General features: G+C 38.2%; 1 protein-coding gene across 2 annotated transcripts in view; it reads left to right on the top strand.

The window, feature by feature from the left end:
- Polr3B (RNA polymerase III subunit RpIII128) overlaps positions 1–23,234 on the top strand; it is a 527,342-nt gene that overhangs the window by 464,260 nt on the left and 39,848 nt on the right. For both annotated transcript variants that reach the window (XM_090375599.1, XM_090375592.1), the window contains one exon: positions 11,926–12,022. In XM_090375599.1, coding sequence (XP_090231725.1) covers positions 11,926–12,022 — 97 coding nt within the window. The remainder of the gene's footprint in view (positions 1–11,925; positions 12,023–23,234) is intronic.

The following is a 23,234-nucleotide window of genomic DNA, read 5'->3' as shown; positions in this document are numbered from 1 at the left end:
TCAAGAGAATCACTGCGCGAAGGGATGGAAAAATTGTTAAAACCAGGAGTGTTATCCTGACTTTTAACTCTCCCAAACCTCCTGATGAGATTAAAGCCGGCTACATTAACTGTCCAGTGCATCCATATGTTCCAAACCCTTTACAGTGTTTTAAATGCCAGAAATATGGACATTCTCAAATGGCCTGCCGTGGAGTCCTTGCATGCGCTCGATGTGGTGCAAAGGACCACGAAACAACAGCATGTTCAGCCACGAAACCCACCTGCATTAACTGTGAAGGCGAACACCCGGCCTACTCACGAGCATGCCAGAGGTGGAAAGAAGAAAAAGAAATTCAACGGCTGAAGGCAGAGCTAAACATATCGTACCAGGAGGCAAGGAAAGCAGTGAAACCTCTCAACATCAAAAAACCTACCTACGCCCAGAAGGTAGCAAGGAGGTGTTCGATTGGGACTCAGACAGACATGTCCGTCCCTCCAAAAGAATCATTTACTCCCATCGCACGTTATCTTTTAAGCTCCCAAAAACCTGCACAGAAGGGCCAATCAGCTGCCATTCCTATATCGGTACCTCTTAATGCTCCACAAGTAACAAAAGCAAAAGAAAAGAATAAGAAAGGGGAAGTACCACCTAGTACCCAGGAAAACATGGATGTCGAGCAGAAGGAGGTACATGATGAGTGAGTTTTGGAACTCTTCGCTGAGGAAGAAATAGACACAGGACAGCGTCCATACTTCCCCAGGAAGGATAAATCCAAGACTGATAAAATTAAGCCCTCAGCACCTCGGAAGCCGCCTGATGGACCCACCAAGTCCAAATAATGGCTAAATTCCTACAGTGGAATTGTCGTGGATTCCGACAAAATACTGACGACATCAAGGCACTCCTGCAAAAGCACAAACCAGTTTGCTTTTGCATACAGGAGACTTATTTAAAGGCAAATGATGACCCCACCATGCATAACATTACCATCATTCGTAAGGATAGAATTGTGGATGGTCCTGCCCACGGAGGAGTCGCAATCCTCGTCGGCAACCAGATCCCATTTCAGCCTTTGCAGCTTACAACTAGCATTGAAGCTGTAGCAATTCGCCTTACAGTGGGGTTCTTATTAACGGTCTGCTCTGTTTATTTGCCACCTGGGATTGACATCCCCCAGAAAGACCTTGATGATCTTATCATGCAATTGCCTTCCCCTTGTTTAATTCTTGGGGATTTCAGTGGACATAACACTCTGTGGGGTAGTGCTGACATCAATGGAAGGGGACGAGTCATAGAGCATATGCTCACTGACAATGATCTCTCCCTCCTAAATATGGGAACAAACACCTTCTTCCACATGCCTACCCGTACCTTCTCTGCCATTGATCTTTCTATCTGCTCCCCTTCTCTCCTTCCTTCACTTGCTTGGGAGGTGGAGGAGAACCCATAAGGAAGCGATCACTTCCCCGTGATAATCACCCTAACTAGTGGTAGACCATGTCTTCCATTTAGTTTACCGCGGTGGAAGCTTGATCAGGCTGACTGGAATGCCTTTCAACATCTGGCAACGTTTAATACCACTATAGTCGGCCAGGAGCCAATTAATGAGGCAGTAAAACACATCACAGAAAGTATAGTCCAGGCAGCAGCAGTTGCAATTTCAAGGACATCATCCCGCTTTCCACGTTTTCCAAAACCATGGTGGAATGGAGAATGCACAGCAGCTAGGAAGGCTCAAAACAAAGCATGGGGAATATTTCGTCGTTACCCCACCACAGGTAATTTAATAGCCTTCAAACATGCACGTGCCAAAGCACGGTACATTAGACGTCAGAGCCAAAAGGAATCTTGGATCAAATTTTCATCCTCTCTTACCCGGGCCGCCAATCCCAAAGTCATCTGGGACAAAGTTCGGAAAATGAAGGGTAAATACAACTCACACCCTTCATCGATCCTGGAACATAATGGATGTACAATTGCAGATCTAACTGCAATTGTAAATACTCTCGGGGAGACATTTGCTGAAGTATCTTCAGAAACATCCTACCCCCCCAGAGTTCCTCGCAGTCAAACAAAGAGCAGAGAAACATCACCTGAAGCTGTCTAACAATTGTGAGGAATACAATCAGCCCTTTACACAATGGGAGCTGAAAGCAGCACTTTCACTATCCAAGGCGAGTGCTGTTGGGCCAGACGACATCCATTATGAGATGATTAAACACCTTTCATCGGAATCCATGGATCGTTTGCTCTGTCTCTATAATAGAATCTATATTGAAGAGACATTTCCGGACTCATGGCATATGGCAATCGTCCTTCCCTTTCCAAAACCAGGAAAGGATCCAAAAATACCAAAAAATTACCGTCCTATCGCTCTGACGTGCTGCTTGTGCATGATCCTGGAAAGAATGGTCAATGCTCGTCTTTTGTGGTATTTAGAATCTAACGACCTCCTTTCCAGGATACAGTGTGGCTTCTGAAGGAACAGGTCAACACTTGACCATTTAATCTGCTTGGAAACATCTATACGTGATGCTTTCCTGAAACGTGAGCACCAGGTGTCGGTTTTCTTTGATATGGAAAAGGCGTACGACACGGCTTGGAGATATGGAATTCTAAAAGACATACATAACTTTGGTCTTAGAGGACACATTGCCCTCTTTATTAAAAACTTTCTTACAGACTGGTCTTTCCACGTTCGTGTAGGATCCACCCTCTCCCGGCCATTCTGCCAAGAAGAGGGAGTTCCACAAGGATCAGTTTTAAGTGTTACGCTTTTTGCAATCAAAGTTAACTCTATAACTGAACAACTTCCTCCAACCGTAAACAGTGCCCTCTTTGATGACATTAGCATCTTTTTGCAGTCATGCAATATGAGGGTCATTGAAAGACAATTGCAGCATGCCATTGACCACGTCAACTCTTGGGCAGTGACTAATGGGTTTAGGTTCTCGTTACAGAAGACAGTCTGCATACACTTTTGTCGCAAACGGAACTTCACCCTGAACCAGAACTAAAACTCGGACAAGACATCATTCCAGTAGCACCGAGACAAAATTCTTGGGGCTCATTTTCGACAAGAAGTTGACATTTTTACCTTATATTCGTCAACTGCGGACAAAGTGCACAAGAGGGTTGAATCTTCTACGCTCTATTTCCTCGAATAAATGGGGAGCAGACCACTCCACTTTACTCAGCCTCTACCGTGCACTTGTGCGATCTAAACTAGACTATGGGTCCCAAGTGTACGCATCGGCTAGAAACAGTGTACTTAGGTGGCTGGACCCAGTTCACCACCAAGCCATTCGTATTGCTACTGGAGCATTTAGAACATCCCCTGTCCAGAGTTTATATGTTGAAGCAACTGAACCGCCACTGTCATTTCGACGAAAGCAATTGTCTTTAAAATATACGCTTAAATTAAAATCCCTGCCAGACAACCCTATGTGGACATCCGTTTTCAAGCCACGATGGGAAAACCTATATAACACTCGTCAGACTGCCAATCGGCCTTTTGGTATCCGTGTCCAAGAGCTGCTCAGAGAGTTCAACATCATGGTAGACAATGTTGCCCAGTCACCAAGGCAACCACTTCCACCCTGGCATGCTCGCCTACCATCGTGCGACTTCTCCCTTAAAAATTGGGGTAAGTCCATAACTCCATCTTCTATCTACCACAAACTCTATGCTGCCCACCGGGCCGAATACTCCGACTTCTTGCCTGTCTTCACTGATGGCTCGAAGTCAGAGTTGTCTGTTGGATCTGCTGCTATCTTTCCAGGTCTTTCTATATCTGGAAAGATTCCCCAACAATGCAGCATATATACAGCTGAGTTGTATGCTATAGAGTTAGCCTTGGACCACATTAAAACCCATAGGTATCAAAAGAGTATGGTGTACACTGATTCTCTAAGTACACTGCAGGCTTTATCGGGTAGGAGGTATAATCCTCATCCATTTGTGACCTGGATTCAGCAGACGTTGCATTCCTTGTTTGAGTGTTCATTTGACATTCGTTTCTGCTGGATTCCAAGCCACATTGGGTAGTGGGAAATGAACTGGCAGATGCTGCGGCCAGGTCAACCGAACCCCACAACACTTATTGCCTGTTAGTCCCCTATACAGGCAGTTAATACACGATAAATTACTGTCCCAATGGCAACAATCCTAGCATGAGCAAGTCACAAACAAGCTCTATCAGATAAAGCCTGTAATCCGACATTGGCAGTCTAGTCTGCGCAGGAATTGCAGAGAGGAAGTTGTTTTAGCTCGGCTCCGCATAGGACACAGTCATCTTACACATGCCTTTTTGCTGAGGGCAGATGACTGTTCTATGTGTGAGAATTGTGACACCTATTTAAGCATACGCCACATTTTAACCGAGTGTCCACGTTTTAGACACGAACGTGATTTTTAATTTACCACTTTTAGTCCTCTGGCTGAGCCTTATACACTCAGTCAGATTTTATCCGACAATGACAATGTGTCTGCTGTTTTTAACTTTTTAAAATCAGTAAACCTTTTTAATCGAATTTAAAATTGATTTGGCATTCCTTTGTCCATATGTTTTGTACTTTTACTCCTTTTATATCTCGACATGGTGGCCTAACTACTTAGGTCACTGAATGTTTTCACTTTTTATATATGACCGGTATTTGGCACATTATAGCCTCAGTTGCTGATGCGCCAATAAACTCCAAACCAAACCAAACTGACACTATCTGAGCAAACGTTGACATCAGAAGTTTTGAAACAGTAATCTGACCAAGGAAAAGAAGAAAAACAAATCGCGCAGGTCATCCAATTTTCCATTCTTGCAATGCCAAACAATACGAGGTTGGGAATAGCCATGAGATAAAGGCCCCATTGGAGAAGAGACTATCACCAAGTTGTGATCTGAGGTGCTTAAAAGACCACTCACTTCGAACTTAGAATGGTTGTTTGTGAGAAAAAGATCAAGCGTGTTGGCTGCATGGTTAGGATTGTCCAGTACTCTTGTAGGTAAATGAACAATCGGTGCAAGGTCATTAGTAATTGCAAAAGCCTCAGCATCTTGACCAGCTGGGTAGGTGTGACTAGAAAACAGAAGCCAGCTTGAGTTGTGAACATTAAAATCACCAAGGAAAATTACCTCACTGTTAGGAAAGTGGACCGGAGAAAGTCAAGTTGCAAAGGGAGGAAGTCGAAGAGCTCCAAGTGATTGGTGGAGTTGGTAGAACGGTAGAGACAACCGATGAATTTGACAGAATGGGGTAGAGAGATTTTAAGCCAGAGAAGACAAAGAGAGGAGATTCCAAATTGCCAAGATCTCTCTGATCTTGGCAATTTGGAATCTCTGAATATCAGAACGGACATGTGCACAAGTACCACCTTTGAGGCGAAAGGAATCATACAGTGAATAATTTGGGCATCTGAGATGAACAGTAGTTGAATCAACCAATAACTGAGATTCTGTGAGAAAACGTACATGGGGTTTGGCAGATTGCAAGTGGAAATGGACATCGTTGAGATTAGAATTGAGACCACGTATATTTGTGAAATGAATTAGGAAGTGCTTGGGAGGTTTAGATCTTTTCACTGATAAGCTGGATCTATTAGTTTGACAATTGATGGTGTATTCAATAATAAGAAAAAATGGGTGGGACATGCTGTATGAAGTAATGAAATTTTTGGATATGGTGTACCCATGGTAAGAATATACCCAGATCCTTAACATAATGTGGCCTCGACAATGCTCCCCGCATACACACTACTCGGACTCCCTCCAGTCACTATCTGGCAGAGTACAGGTAGCAAGATTATACACTGGGTGATCCGGAAGCCCCCTAGAGACCGAACCTAGAGAGTTAGTACACCGGACCGAACCTACCAATAGGTTCGGTCCGGTGTACTAACTAGCGGCCGGCCTGCAAACACCGTTTTACAGCTGTACCCTCGAAATGTAAGGAATATTGGATCTCGCCACGATGTTCATCATAACGTCAAAAGTCATCAATCATACTGCATGATGGAAGAGATAGGGAAGGGCTGACCGGAACTTAGCTCTAGAGACTAAACATGGGATCGACCACTTGAAGCCCCCAATAAGCAGAGTGGTGGTATTGCACCGGTTGATGAGAGTCATCTACCACCTAGTATATTGGCAAACATCAGCATTAAACATGATTTGCCTACTTCAGTATTATTAATAAATATTAAACCTGTACCCTCTGGGACCCAACGAATAGCCTTAATATCCATAGAACACTTCCTCCCCCCCACAATGCCACACTGTGGAACAATTTCAAAAGCTTTACCGAAATGCAGCTATATGATGTCAAAATTTTATTTTGCATCCAATTTCTTTGTAGTAGCTAATCATTTTGGTTAGCCAAGATTAGTGCAATATAACAGTTATTACATATTTATAAAAATATACACATTACACAAATGGAACATTATGTTAATTTTACTTATTTTAAACATATTTTAAAAGTTTTAAAGTAAACAAATTTAGTTTAATTTTTTCGTATACAGTTAACGCCAATACATACAGTAGATGGTTAAAATTTATCTGAGGATATCATTAGAATAGTATGTGAGGAGTCTGACAGAAAGACTCTTTCTGACAGTATCTGAAAGAAAGGTTCAATTGAATATTTCCGTTTATATCTCTGCAGAAAAACATTATTTCTTCCAGTTGTAATGCAAAAAAATGAAGGAAATGCCATTCCCTGTAGTAATTGTTATCATTATCTCTCTCATCTCCTTATTCCTTAAATTAATGTCCTCATTGGTAGCACAGTTAGTATAATCGTTGTCCTCTCCAGACTGGGGGAAAAGACCCAAGTTCCTGTCTTTGACGTGAGGAATTTTTATGGGCCTTTTACACAACATAGCTGAGTTAGTCTGACTTATGCGAGAGTAGCATGGATTTTTCTTCCAGAAATTTGGGTGTTTCATCTAGCAAACAGAAAATCAACCGGAGAATTCATATAATTTTTACAGTTTACAGAAGGCAATATGGCCTTATTTGCTAATGTTTGCCGAAGTCCTACTATAACATCCTTAAATTAATTCTAACTGTCCATTTCTATAACACCAGATGGAGTTTTTTATTGATAGTAATTTTGCCAGATGCCCTGTACATACAGAGATATTTATAATTATTATTATTTTATTTAAATTTTTTATGTAATGCAATAAATTTTTTTATGATGATGCTCGAAGATTTGGGAATTCATTTATATCTAGTATACTGGACTGTAGTTCTTCCAGTAGTGTATAAAGCTTTATAGTTCGTCATTAACTGTAGAAATCATACTTGTCAACTTTTATGGTTTTTCCTATAAAATTGTCTTTTCAGAAAACATATTTTGCGTAATAGTAGCTTTTAATAAAGTATATTAATGACAGTTGCTACTGCACCAGGATATAGAAAAGTTGGGCAGAAGTGGCAACTGAAGTTTAACATTGACAAATTCAGATACTCCATATGGGAGACAGTAATCCCAGAGTAACATACCAATTGTGCAGCACTGCACTAAGGGTAGTGGAGAATGAAAAAGACCTGGGGGTAATTGTGCAGTCAGATATGAAATTTTCTGAGCAGTGCAGACAGGCTGCAAGAGCACCTCATGGGGTCTTGTCAATGATATACAGGAATTTGCTAGCAGGGATAAGGCGGCAATTATACCCTTGTGTAAAGCAATGGTCATGCCATGCCTTCAGTACTGCATACTGTTCTGGAGGTCTCATTTTAGGAAGAATGTAGAGCTGCTCAATCGAATACAGAGAAGGGCAGCTATATTGGTGAGGGGAACAAAGGGTTGCACTTACCAAGAAAGGCATAGATTCTGCAAATTGCGGTATCTGCTGACTAGGGACCTGTGATGCGATCTGATTGAGGTGGATAAGACCTTGAATGGATTGAGCGGACTCAATGCTGATGGGATTCTTCCTCTTGTTCAGATTATACACCTCAAGGGGCATAAATTCAAATTGAGGAAAGACAGTTGTAGAATAGAATTGCAAAAATTTGCCTTTAACCAGCGGGTGGTTGAAAGCAGGAACAACTTCCATCTGTCATTGTGGAAGTTCACGGTTTAAATAAATTCAAAGCAGAACTAGACAAACTTTTGGAGGGAACGGATAGCTAAAAAATATATATATACACATATATTTTTATTTTTTTATTTTTTATTTTTTTCTGGCTGTTTCTGTATAAGCTTGCTTTCTTGCATCATATGCTTCTGCTAATGCTAATCTCCACTTAACAAATCCATGCTGTGATTATGGATTCAAGGAATTAACCTTGGAAGCTAACAGGCTCGTCATATCAACTAAGAAACACTGTTCAAGGTTTAGGCCTAAATGGGTGTCAGATGAACTAAAGATACTCATGGCAGAGAAGAAAAATACATGGGGTGCATATAAATAAAAAGGTGACACAGAAGCCTAGGGTAGATGTAAGCTAGTCTGTAATCAAGTTATAAAAGAGGTTAGGCAAATGAAGGCAGATTACGAGAAATCTCTGGCAAAGGATGCAAAGAAAAACAGCAAAGAGTTCATTACTTATATAATAAACTCTAGAAGGAAAGGGATGAATTAGTTTGGTTCACTTTATCGATGGTTTGACTGTTGATGAACCTGCTCAGATAGTTGACAAACTGAATTAGTGTTTTGCATCTACATTCACAAATGAGAAATTCTGTCAGGAGGTGGAGGACAGAAGCTTATTTAACTCTAAAAGGGAGCAAAATGATTTTATAATAACTGAGAGCAAAGTGGAGGAGAAATTGAAGTTAAACATAAGAAAGGCACCAGTGGTGGCTGGGATCTATCCAGTTATGTTAAAGGAAGTGGCAAATGAAGTAAGCAAACCCTTAGCCACAATTATGAGAGCATCCTTGGACTCAGGGGAAGTCCCCACGGGCTGGAGGGATTAAAGGGTGACACAAGTAATTACTGACCTGTAGTTTAACTTCTGTTCCAGGAAAATAATGAAGTCACTGGTTAAAGAAGCATTGCAGGATCATCTAGACAGACTGCTGTTATAGTTCTGCCATAGCGTGTGTTTGTTAAGGGGAAGTATTGTCTGACCAATTTGATTGGATACTGGAATGTGATCACAAAGGAACTGGATGCAAAAAAAAATAATTTTGATATCATATACTTGGATTTGAAGAAAGCTTTTGATACTGTTGCACATGGAAGACTACTAAACAAATTTGAGCAGTATGGCATCGAGGACTAGTTGCTACAATGGTTAAAAGGATGGTTGAGTGGGAGAAGGCAGAGAATGGTAATCAATGGCCACTGCTCATTGTGGACTAATGGGACTAGTGTTATTCGTGCAGCCACCCAGAGTTCAGGGTTGGGCCCATTGTTGTTTTGTATATTTATCAATGATATTGATGAAGGTATATTAAGCTTAATGTCCAAGTTTGCAGATCATACAAAGGGTGGCAGGGTTTTAATGTCGGCTTTGCTACTGCAGTTGGGTAGATGGGTTGAGACATGGTAACTGAAGTTTAATGTTGGCTAATGCAAAGTACTGTACTGCATATGTGTTGCAGTAATCCCGGAGAAAGGTACCAACTGTGTGGTACTACGCATAGGGTCATAGAGAATGAAAAAACCTGGGCCAGTGATATGAAGTTTTCTGAGCAGTGCAGAAAGGCTGCCAGAGCAGATCATGGGGTGTCAATGATATACAGAAATTTTGCTAGTATCTAAAAGGAGGTGATTATTCCTTTGTGTAAGGCAGTGGTCAGGCTATGCCTTGAGTACTGTGCACAGTTCTGGAGGTCTCATTTTAGGAAGGATGCAGAGTTGCTTAGAACGAGTATAAAGAAGGACAGCGAGATTGGCGAGGGGGGGAAGGGGTTGCTTTTCTATAAATCAGAATGTCTAGACTAGGCACTTGCGAGGTGATCTCATTTAGGTGTATAAGGCCTTGAATAGTTGGAGCAGGCTGAATGCTGATGTGATTCTTCCTCAGATTATGAACCTGAGGGGAGATCAATTCCAATTGAATAAAGACAGTTGTAGAATAGATGTGCAGAAATTTCCCGTTAGCCACTGGGTAGTTGATTGCTGGAACAAACTTTCATCTGTCATTGTGGAAGTTAATAGCTTAAATGAATTCAAGGAAGAACTGGATAAACTTTTAGAGTGAATGGATGGGTGAAGTGGGATGATTTTTTTTTGGCTGATACTGTATACGCTTGCTTTCCTGCATGATATGCCTCTACTAACTATGGCAATCCTAATAAAATTTGGATTAACCATATTTTTCAGTTTTCTGGGGTCTATCTTCCCCTAATTGTGTCGTCAGATATGAAATTTTCTGAGCAATGCAGATAGGCTGCCAGAGCAGGTCTTGTCAATGAAATACAGGAATTTTGCTAGCAAAATTCCTGTATATCATTGAGTATTTGCTATCAAAATTCCTGTATATTCAAGGAGTGGCCAGGCCACTCCTTGAGTACTGCACACAGGTCTGTAGGAAAGATACAGAGTTATTTTTATTATAATTAGCCATATGGTGCAAGGATGCCTTGAGGCTTTTGCTGCACTAGCCAAAATCTGAGTTATCCTGAGAGAGAGAGAGAGAGAGAGAGAGAGAGAGAGAGAGAGAGAGAGAGAGAGAGAGAGAGAGAGAGAGAGAGAGAGAGAGAGAGAGTCTGAAGTAAAAGGGAATCACCAAGAAAGAGAAAAATTATGATATCCAGCTAATGACCCTGGGTGTGCCAAGCCCATACTCACCAGATGTGAGCCCCTGGAGTTGCTAGAATGAATACAGAGAAGGGCAACAAGACTAGTGAGAGGAACAAAGGGGTGCTCTTTATTACTATTTATTATTATTATTATTATTAGCCATATGGTGCAAGGAAGCCTGAGGCTTATGCTGGACCAAAAAATTTCCCGAGTTACCCTGAGAGAGAGAGAGAGAGGAATCACCAAGAAAGAGAAGAATGATGATATCCAGCTCAGGACCCTGGTTGTGCCAAGCCCATACTCACCAAATATGAGCCCCTGGGGGTTACCAAGAAAGGCTTAAGTTCTGCAAATTACTACATCTGTGAAGTGATCTGATTGAGGTGTATAAGGCCTTGAATGGATTGAGTAGGCTCAATGCTGGTGGGATTCTTCCTCTTGCTCATATTATAAACCTGAGGGGGTATAAACTCAGATTGAGGAATGACAGTTGCCAAATAGATATGTGGAAATTTGCCTTATCCAGTGGGTAGTTGATTGCTGGAAGAAAGTTCTGTCTTCCGTTGTGGAAGTTGATAGTTTAAATAAATCCAAGGAAGAAGGGACAAATATTTGGAATGAATGGATGGGTGAAGTGGGAAGTTTTTCTTTTTTTTTTTTTTTTTTTTTTTGGCTGATGCTGTATAAGCTCGCCTTCTTGCATCATATGCCTCTGATAATGCCAGTGCTAATGCTAATTACCATGGATAATCGGTATTCTACTGTATATGGAAAATTGTTATTCAACATGTTGATAAACGTCTGATTTTAAATGAACCTGATTCTGTTGTCAAGTGAGGTGTATCTGTACTGGAACTGTAAGTTTAAGCAACCTTTCCTGTTTGCAATCACCATTAAAAGTAATTATAATATAAAATAGGAAAAATTATTTTGTTTTTTAACATAATGTTCTCTTTTGTTAATGAGCATTCAACATGTTACACTCAAAAATGATTAAATAATATAAATAAGACAAAGTATTGAATAAAACTCAAGAAAAAGTATGAAATGAACTGTGAATAAAATGAAATCAGAACTGTTGCAAAAGTAAATCAACTAGAATAGAATAGTTTCTAGCATTTCCTGAATTTCCACATGGTTAATTTCAAAATTAGGTAATTTGCTTACAAATATTTGACAACCAACTCTTCTTATCTTAGATTAGGTATTTGTTTGATTGCTGGTACATACTTTCTTTTCCAGCTTTTGGTGGTAGCAAGGTTAAAGATGTTAGTGAAGAACTTATTCAACATGGTTTTAATTATCAAGGCAAAGACTGTTTTTACTCTGGAATGACTGGGTAAATAATTATTAATGTAAAATGTTTTTTTTTTTATTATTATTATTCAGATCTTGATTTTGATTTTTTTAGATTGTATAGCGTCATTTTCTTTTTACTTGAAATATATAACTCTGGCAATCCTAATAAAATGTATGGGAACTCCCCAACTTACGTAAAGGTTGCGTTCCGTGGAATGCTGCATAAGTTGGAATTTCCCCCATGCTTGTGCAGCACTCGCAACTGTGATCGCCGAATTGATTGAATCAAAAAAGAAATGTTCGACGAACATGTAAATAAAATTATTTGTTCAATTTTTTATCTCATGTGTAGGAAAAATTACAAAAGGGTGCAATTAGAAAAATTTCAAAATTATAAAAATTACAAAAAAAAAAAAGAGGAGACAGGCATAATGTCAGTAAGTTTTACCTCTCGAGCATCGTTGCCAGAATCGACATCTTCAGCTGATAAATACACCGCTGCAGAGGTTGAGGGCTGTGGAGATTTAGAAGGGATCAGCCACTCAACCTTATGCAAGAACATATTAATGGATGACTGGACGATGGCTTTTTTCTTTTCATCGTAGCAAGCAAGCATATAATTCACCCCTCTGTTAACTTTTAAGAATCGTTCACTGTCAGGATCCATCTTCTCAAACCTCGCCATTGGTGATGCAATTTCACGAAATGCCATTGCCATCTCTCTCTGGTGATAAAGTGTCTCAGCTCCTTATTTGGTTCATCTTGAGCTTCATCAGCAATTTCTTCTTTCACTATTGCTGCCTGCAAGTCAATAAGTTCTTCGTTAGATAATTCCTTGTCTTCTTCCTCTATTAACTCATCCACGTCTTTGGCATCAATTTCCAACTAAAGTAGCTCTGCAACCTTTACAGTCTTATCTGTTTATGATTCATCTTTTTCAAATCCTTCAAAGCCTTTCACTTGCCATGGGCATATTTTCTTCCCTGTGCCATTTAAACAACTTTTAGTAATTTCTGCACAGGGCTTATTAATGTTTAAGATGGGATGGTAAATATTGTAAGATTTCCAAAAGTCTCTTAATGTAAAATTTTTCTCATCGTCTACTGCAGACAATGCCTGAGCAAATGTTGTGCGTAAATAGTATGCTTTTTAATTCAAAATAACACCCTGATCCATAGGTTGGATGAGTGAAGTCTTGTTTGGCGGTAGAAACATGACTCTCATTTTGAATTGAAATCATCTAGATGTGTAGGATGTCCAGGAGCATTATCTAATAGAAGCAAAATCTTGAAAGGAACGTTGTTGTCTTTACAATATTTTTAAACCTTGGGAATGAAGCAGCATTTTAACCAATCCTCAAAGAGAGAGATATCATTATCCATGCTCTCTGGTTCAATCAGAAATGCACGGATAGGGTGGCTTTATTGATGCCCTTAAATACATGACCATTTACAGAATGGTACACAAGCAGTATTCTTAATCTGTAATCTCCTGCTGCATTAGCCCCAAGCAAGAGCGTAGCTCTATCTTTGACACTTTGAAACCTGGCATTGTCTTTCTCTCTTTGGCAATGTAAGTTGGATCCGGCATTTTTTTCCAATACAGAGCAGTCTCGTCAATGTTAAAAATTTGCTGCGTTGAAAAGACACCTTCATCAATAATTTTTTCGAGCACAGCACAAAATTTCTCTGCAGCTGCAGAATTGGCACTGGCGACTTCACTGCATACTTTAACATTGTGGAAACCAGTGCGATGCTTGAACTTATTAAACCATTCATTGCTTGCAACAAACTTGGGTTGTGGTTTGCCGTACTTATCCTTAATATCTTTATAAATACTTGTTACTTCTACTTTAGTAGTCAATAGACTCGGGGACACTTGCTTTTGAATCTGATTTTCCATCCAGATTATTAACAGCTGTTCCATCTTGGATATAGCACCTGAATGCTGTTTTGTGATCACTATTGATCTTAAGTGCGTTAATCCTTTTATACACGCACTGTCCTTTAAAGTAGTATTCACTCTTAAAGCAGTGAGACCCAATTCCATTGCAATAGATAACAAACTGTGTTCTGCTTTGTACTTCTTAATCATTTTCATCTTCATTCATTTCTAAATTAATTTTGTTTCATTTCCTGGCACTACCACCACGGCACTACCACGTAAATAGGAATGAAGAGAAGTTTCTGAAAATTTGTTTTTTATATGATTGCAGAATTCAGTGAAGTTGAACAAATTTCAGCATAATAGCTTAAAAACTCACACAATTGCAGTTATTGGTATTATTGCAAATGCAATAAGACTGAGTTTACTACCCATTTATAATTAGATGCACTAACAGAAAAGACCAATAAACCAGAAAGTGCAAATTGTTTTTGTTTCATGGTCGTGACCTCCAGAAACATGCTTTAGAAAAATATCACAAAGGTGTTCAAAACTGATTCTTATAACAGGAACATATGATAATGACGAAACATGAGTAGTACAATTTCCATTATAAATATGACCTCTTAGAGAGAAAAAATAACTTTGTAATATAGCAAAATTTTCAACTTCCAAGGAATTGGAATGAATTACAAAAAAAAAAAAAAGTGTTATTGGGTTCACATTATGGTATTTTCACGATACCTCCATTTATTCCTGCGGGATGCAAAATACGTTTCTATGATTTTTTTAAATTTGCACCGGCTGGCAAAAACTTACATAAAGTTGAGTATTACGTAAGTCGGGGAGTTCCTGTAATTTGGAGTAACAATGTTTTTCAAGTTTAGTTCTCGTATTTCTGTTTATTCCTTTATTGATTTCACAAAACATGTTAATATACACACATGTATAAGTTTGAATTTTTGCAAACATAATAGTTTTCTGATCTGAAAAATGGACAACAAATAATTTCATATTTATATTTTACATTGTAGCCTTTTTTTTTTTTTTTTGGAAAAATTAATGAAGGTTTTGTTTCATTTGAAAATAATCTGTAAAAAAAATGAAAAATCACATTTCAAAAAAAATAAGCCAAAATTTTTTTTTTTCCAAAAGTGAAAAAAAAAAAAATGGTTGTGTTATGTCTACATGACTGTATATGTTATGTTCAGGGGTGCAGCCACAGTGTTGAATATTAATTGTTGTTAACTAAAGCAGTGATTAAAATTACAATACTGGACTACTTTATATTAGATGGCACTTCTCAACACCTATACAGAGTTTTGTATCTCCCCTCCCTTTCCTTTCTTCTTTTTCCTAGAGTAGTTATCAATAAAGCTAATTTTCAGGCATCGCCTGCAATAGAGATGAGAAAAGAGGTAAAAAAATAGCAAATAATGATAAATTAATTTAAGTAAAAGGGAAATAATATAACTAATAATTTTTTTTTTTTTTTTCCTGCTTAAATATATAGTGTCTAATCCCAACATAACCTCATCTACTCTTTTGGGCATAATGTGAAGTTTGGGATGCAACCCTTTCCACTTTTAATTTTTAATTATTTTGTTCACTTTTACAAACACTTTTCATTGATTGACAAATTGTGTTTTGTTTTTTTTTACATATTTATAGCTCTTTCAAAATTCTCTTGCTTTGCATTTTGCCGATTTTCCAATTTTTTCCCCAATTTCCTGTTTTTTTTTTGTTTTTTATTGTTTTATGGAAATTTACTTTTCTTCTGGATTACACCTAATTTTTTTATTGTTTTTCAGACACTTTTTTTAAAAATATTTGTTGTTTTTCAGTTGTGTATAGTATTGTATATTTGAGTATATGCTGTGATTTTGGTTTAAATTTTTTTAAAATCTTTTAATGATTTCCTAATTATCTGTTCAGAAAAAGATATTGGAAGAAGGCAGCATACCCTAGGTTTGCATTATTTGCTAAGAATTTCTCTAAAGAAATACTTAAATTACAATAGGCATCTGAATGCCTATTGTAAAACATTTCATATGTGTAACGAGTATTATCTTCCTTTTTTTTTTTTTCTTTTATTCAAGGTTTTATTTGCTGTGTAATGTTCTACAGACCATTCCTTACTGATTTTTTAATGAGTGTTAGTATTGGTAGTAGTATGTGATGCAATGAAATAAGTATATATACAAAGGGTACTAGGAAATTTTTGCAATACAGCTTTGTTTATTTAATTTTTTCAAAGTAATTTCCTCTACATTCAATACACCTCTCCATCCTCTGAAACCAATCTTTAAACCAGTTCTGCCAAGTTTCACTAGGGAGTAAAGCACACTCGTTGTCCCAAGCCCGTAGAAGGTCCTCATCACTGGGAAACCGCCTCCCTTTTAGCTTCATTTTCACATGCGGGAACAGTGCAAAGTCGCAGGGAGCAAGGTCTGGACTGTAGGGAGGGTGCTCGAGAAGTTTCAGTCCTGTCGTGGTCAAATATTCGGTGCAGGCTTTGGCGCGGCGAGCTGCAGCATTATCGTGATGGAGGTACCAGGTGTCCATTCTTGACTTTGGCCGCAGGTTCTTCATAGATCCAATGACTTTAGGCAGGCATTGTTCAGTATACCACTTAGCTGTGACTGTCTTCTGCGTGTCCAAAACGACACGTTCCACAATTCCACTCGATTTGAAAAATACAGCTATCATTTTCTTCTTTACAGATCGGGATTTTCTGACAATTACGGGTGTGTCGTCATCATCAAAGACCCAAACTTTGTTTTGAGCCTTGGTCGGCAGATCGTAATAGTACAGCCAAGTCTCGTCACCTGTCACGATGTTGTTCACATACCGAGATTGTCCCTTATCAAACTTTTTTAACATCTCCCAGCACCAAGTCACACGTCGTGTCATCTGCTCTTCAGTCAGTTGATGCGGCACCCAGAGAGAACAAAGTTTCTTCACGTGCAAATGATCTTGCAGAATCGAACGAATTGCTGGTGCATTTAGGCCCAAAGTTTCCTCTATCTGTTGGTAGGTCACTTGCTTGTTTTCGCCAAGCATTTTCCTCACAGCAGTAACGTTTTCCTCCGTAACTGACGTTCGTGGCCTTCCCGGCCTCTCAGAATCCTCCAGAGTGAAATTTCCCCTTTGGAATTCTCTATACCACCTGAATATCGTTGTACGATGTGGACAATCATCATCTAGTGCAAGAGTCATTTCTTCTAAGCACTGGTCTATGGTTAAACCACGCACGAAATTATACCGCAAAACTGTCCTTATCTCATTTCGTGACCACGATGCCATCGCAAGCACTTTACACTCTCACTACTAATGAATAACTGAGCCCATCGACTTGGTGCGGCAGCTACTATGCACGTATGAACATGTCTCAACATGCAGCAACAAGCAGCTTCCTGTGATTCATTGTTGCGTCATATTGCAAAACTTTCCTAGTACCCTTTGTATATTATCAGCAAAAAAAAAATAAAATAAAAAATAAATCCTACCTACGTCATAGGTCCATCACTCTAATAATTTGTTTAATTCTTCATTAAATTTACTTGTACTACAACAGGAGATGCAAGTTCATTTCAGCATTCAATTACTCTCTGAAAGAAAAGTTTTTCACAACAGTACTGCAACTATGCTTTTTCAAGTTAACCATATATAATCTTAAATATTTTATCCAAGAAAGAGTGAGGATGCCGCCACTTCATTAACTACCTCAATTGCCACTTTTTAGCCCATCTGCCTAGTCTCTCTGTGCGTTGTTTCAGTAGTATACCCCGATTTCTATCATTAACATTTGTGCCAACCTTACTGTAATGAAACTTGACATTCAACTTGATGTGTTCATTAAATATCAATAATAAATGTTGAAAACAGCAAGGGGTAAAGTACTGATCACTTTGGGATTCAATAAATAAATAACATTAGTTCTCGAAATGCAGTTGCCATTAATTACTACTCTCTGCTTCCCACCTTGCAACCTTTATCCATATCAGTCACTTGCCGCTAATGAAATTCAATTTTTACAGCAGTCTTTAATGTGGAAGTGTCAAAAGCTTTTCTGAAATCTAAATTTATGAGTTAAAATTATTTTCTGCACTCCATTCCTTTGTTACTGCATCATTGTATCCAGTCAGATTAGTCAGACAAGATCACCCCTTAACAAATACATGCTGAAACTATGGTATAACAGCTTTCCTGGCTAGACTACCCTGCATTACTTCTTTTACAATTGACTCCATTATTTTCCCAAAACAGAAGTCAAGATAACGGATCTGTAATTACTCATGTCACCCTTTGTGAATTGGTGATACATTGGCATACCACTAGTCCATAGCCACCTCTCCTGAATTCAAGGATGATATTGTTATGGCTTAAGTTTGCTTATTTCTTTTACTGCCTTCTGGCATCCACATCCCTAAAAAATTCAATGTTTGTGAATATGGATGCAAAATGTCTATTCAGTTTTTCAGCATCCTGAAAAAGATCATCATTGGGTAAACCATTCTTATCTAGCAGATCTAGTTAAACCTTTAAGTAAATACCACAACACTGCACTGTGATCACTGACATCTAGTGGTTCTTTTATCTCTGCAGATTCTTCATGCATGAAGAGTCACTGAAGATAATGCTCCCTCTTGTTGCCTCTCTAACATGCTGCTGTCGAAAACAGTAATCTATGGAATCTATAAAAGTTTTGGTAGTATGTGAGTGACCCATCCACAAATTCCAGTCAACATTTGGGAAGTTAAAATCCCCATTATAAGACATTCAGATTGACTGGCACACTATTTCTTTGTATAGTTGTTTGTTATACTCATCATAATCATTAGGCCTATAAAACAAACCCAACCAAGTAGATAAGAAAACCCATATTACATGTTTCCCTCCTCACACAGGTAAGTATCCAGTTGACCTTTGAATTTATTCGAACTGTCAGCTTCAGCTACCTGTGAGGGCAACTTGTCCCAGTGATCAATGACTCGCTGTTTGAAAGAAAACTTCCTGCATTATAATCTAAACCTCAAGCCCTGTAATTTGAATTTATGACCCCTAGTTCTGGAATTCTTTATAATATTGAGAATTCCACCTTCATTCATTTTACTAATCCCTCTCAGAGCCTTATAAATCTCAATCGGGTCACCTCTGGGGTGCCCGGTTGCCAAGCTCTGTAGCCCACATAATTGGAGTCTTTCCTAATATGGTCATCCTTCTACTGATCTCACTATTCGAGTTGCCCATCTTTGTACCCCTTCAAGAAGCTTGATGTCTCTTTTCAGATGAGGTCTCCATACTTGAACACAGTATTCCAAATGTGATCTTACAATTGCCTTATACAGTGTGATTATGATCTCCCTATCTCTACAGGATTCCATTTGGTAAATCATCGATAGGACACCACTTGCTTTCCTGGCTGCCTGTTTACACTGTTCAGAAAACTTCATATCTGCCCATACTGCAATTCCCAGATCCCCTTCCTCTACCTCCATTAAATGGTTGTTTATGTTAATGTTATACTATTTTAGGGGACTTCAATTTAAGGAACAATCTTACCTAAAATACAGAACTGCCCATTATCACTATCCATGTTGTATTGAGACTGGCAAAGTTTCTGCGATTTAATTATAAATGAGATAATTGTTACTGCTTGCTTACTTCTAGAATGCAAATTTGATAAAATTACAAGGTGTGTCCAAGTTGTAAGGTCTCCTGATTGAATAAAAAAAAAAAAGTCAAAGTATATTATTGTGACTTTAAAAATGGCATCAAATTAGTTAAGAATAATGTCAAAAGATGGATGCATGATACAGCATAGCAAATCAATTTAAGCATTTCTAACAGGCATGTTTCTAATACTTAAAATGTCAGTTTTCAGTTGTGGAGAATGTGTATTTGCATTTTATAGGGAAAGCTACTATTAAAATTTATCAAGAAATTCTGGGAGGTTGTTCTGATAGCATTATGGACATGAAAAATTTTGTGAAGGATGGGTGTCTTTGTAGAATGAAGCTCATCAATCAAGACCTCAAACCAGTCATTCTGAGACTAATGTGTAAATTGTTTTGGGTGACAGGAAGTGAACAGTGGATAAAATTACAATGTCTACAGACATTTCTGTTGGCTCTGTGGATGTCATTCTTTATGAAGCTCCCAGATTGAACAATGTGTCAACCATGTGGGTTCCACAACAGTTTTCTCAGGGGCAAAAAAACATTCATGTCAGGAGTTGTGTGAAGCAGTGTTCACTCAAGTCTTCACTGAATGATTGTTTCTTCTTCTCAGTTGTAATTATCGATAGGATTCAGATTCCACCATTCAATCCCAAAACCAAGCATCAGTCTGTCAAATGGAGGCATGCTGAGTCACTGCCTTCTAGAATGTTCCTTGGTACTGCAAGTGCAGAGAAAAATGATAGTTGCTGTTTTCTGGGATATTGATAGAATAATCCCAGTGACAGGAAACTTGTATGAGTAGATTCCAAAGCAAAATTTTCTCTCCAGGTATCAGAAGAAATGTTCACACAGACTGAATCACATTCAGTTCCATCAGAATAATGCTCCACCCTATTGTGCTGCCAAGATGTAAAATTTATTTTCGATAAAATAAAATTGAGTTTATCCCACATCCACCCGACTTTCATGACATATTGACTTTTGGTTGTTTCCTATGGTAAAGGATATTCTTCATGGCAGAACTTTTCCTAGCCAACAAGCAGATGCTTTGGCATTTCACCAATGGACTAAAAAACACCTTGCAGCAGCTTTTACAGTGTGGAAGAAGGGTGTGAAAAATGTGTGTTGCTTCTTGGAGATTATGTTTAAAAATTACATAAAATTTCATTTCTGTATCTTGTATATTTTATGAAAAATAAATACGGAGACCTTATATCTTGAACACACCTCATAAATCCATATATCAGGATTGATTAATATTATTATAGCATATATATGACCCCGGGGGATCACATATGGTGAGTATGGGCTTGGCACACCCAGGGTCCTGAAAAGTCTCCCGTTTGAAATTTAAAGAAACAGGATTATAGCTAATAATCGCTATTATTATTATTCTATTTATACTCTGGCACCGGCAAAGCCTCCTTAGCAGTGGTCAGGAGCGAGAGTGCAATAGCACACACTCTTTGAGTAGACTGGGGTTCAATCCCCTGACTGCTGAATACAGTCGATCTGTCAACCTGCACTGAGCCAGCATGACAGATTATTGTCCATTTCCCTCAACATGATTCATTGAGGCTTACATCCTGCAGGGGATTGGTAATGGCTGTGGTTTACCCTTAAGGCCTTTGTAGCAGAGTGGTCAGGAGTGGAAGTACAATAGTACACTCTGTGAGAAGACTGGGGTTCAAGCCCCCCAACTGCTGAATACAGTTGATCTGTCAAACTGCACTGGACCAGCATGTCAGATTATGGTCCATTTCCCTCAACATTAATTGTTGAGGCAGCTTCCATCCTGCAATGGATTGATAATATCTGCTGCTTACTCTTATTTTTACTCTGGCACCACATCATTGGAGTATACAGTTAATCATTTCTACTTAATATTAAACACAATTTATTTGTCTATAATTTTAAAATCATATACTTTTAAAGTGTATGGTTTTAAAATTTATTTCTCCATAATTAAAAACAATACCAATTAATAATAAACATGATTTGAATTAGTCTTTTTATTTAAGAACTTTAAAATTGATGTTTGTTTTAAAGATTTCACTTTGATATTTCTCAAGTTTCCCCCTAAAACACTGAACATGTTAAAAGTCTCATTATTTGCCTCAGTCCTTCAAAAAAAAATTGACTAATGTGCCCATTGCACCTTGAGCCCAGGAGATTGTCGGCACTGATTTTGATTCACTTTCACTTGTGATCTTATCATTATCACAATCATTCTTTGTTGAGCACAGCATCTATAATGTCACTATCTGTGGGAAGACCACTAGTTAACAAGTTGTCATCGACTCATACCAATTCATTGATGTTATCTGTATTAAATCCTACAATGTTGTTACTTACCAACCATTCAGATAAAGGTAAGTCATTTTTTTTTTTCCCCCATCATCTTTGTCTACGGTTGAAATTTTATTTGAATTTAATTTCAATTTTTTGAAGCAATTCAATATGGTTGTCAAAGTAACATTGTTCCATGCATCATTCAATAAATTTATAGCATCCAATATCGATGTAGACTCATTATCTTTGACTTCTTAGATAAAGTAGAACTAGAAATCTTTTATATAATCCTTTCAAACTCTTGATTACACCTATGTCCATTGGTTAAAATTTATGTCACATTGGGAGGCAGAAACACTAGCTTAATGTTGGACAAATTTTGAATCTGGGCATGTGCAGGACAGTTATCAACTAACAATAAAATATTTTTCTTCTTTTTGAATAGCTCTTTATTCCAATCATTTACGTATTGCCGAAAAATATCCAAAGTCATCCAAGCTTTCTTGTTCACAGTGTAAGTCCTATTTTGTTGGCATTGTAGATGTCTTCGTCATTGAAATCTTTCCTGATTTCTGCCCAAAGATGGTCAATCCATTCATTTGCCATTATTGAATCTGCGGATTGAGATTCTCCACTAATTTTTGCATGAATGATGTTATGTAGGTTTTTAAATTGATCTGGCCAACCGTTGTTACATACAAAAAACCTTTGTATCCAAATTTTTTTGCAAATTTTTCTGCTTGAGCCTTCAAGATTGGACCATCTGTTGAAAATTCAGCACTTTATGTAGTGAACAATCGAAGCAATGCTTCATCGACGTTTGTAACCTTGCACTTTCTAAATTTTTTACTTTTTCTTGGTTGTTCTTTTCCAGGGCCAATATGTAAGCATGTTTATTCTTCTACGATGTCGATACTGTTGAAGAGGACAAAGAAAACTTTTTACACACTTCAACATTTTTTGCACCACATTCTAACTCATGAATAATTTCTACTTTTTTTGCAAATCCAGAGAGATTTTCTTTTGTTAGACATGTTTTCAAAGGAAGGGTTCATTTGTAACTGATTTTACTTTAAAATGATAGTAAAGTGATCTGCATACAAAATTCTTGGAAGTCCCGAAATGCATAAAAAGTTCTTAGAAGTCCCGAAATAAATTTATGGTTCAGTGAATACAAGACATTCTGTAAATACGGTAATGTGACAAGTGGAATACCAATGCACTATTGTATAGTCCCCATCGCCAAAAGGACGAGGTCATAAACTGGCTGCTAATCCGATGCGGGTGGTCATAGAAGCTAATCACCCTTTTAATTTTTGTCTATTCCAAGAATTGGATTTTTTCGACTACCCGAGCAATTAAGAATGTTTGCATAGATCATGCAAACATTTG

The sequence above is a fragment of the Mastigoproctus giganteus genome, chromosome 1 (assembly GCF_048544385.1).
Source record: "Mastigoproctus giganteus isolate SK-2022 chromosome 1, ASM4854438v1, whole genome shotgun sequence".
In the NCBI taxonomy this organism is placed as follows: domain Eukaryota; kingdom Metazoa; phylum Arthropoda; class Arachnida; order Uropygi; family Thelyphonidae; genus Mastigoproctus; species Mastigoproctus giganteus.
The sequence above is the reverse complement of the archived record's forward strand: the minus strand, read 5'-3'. Positions and strand labels throughout refer to the sequence as shown.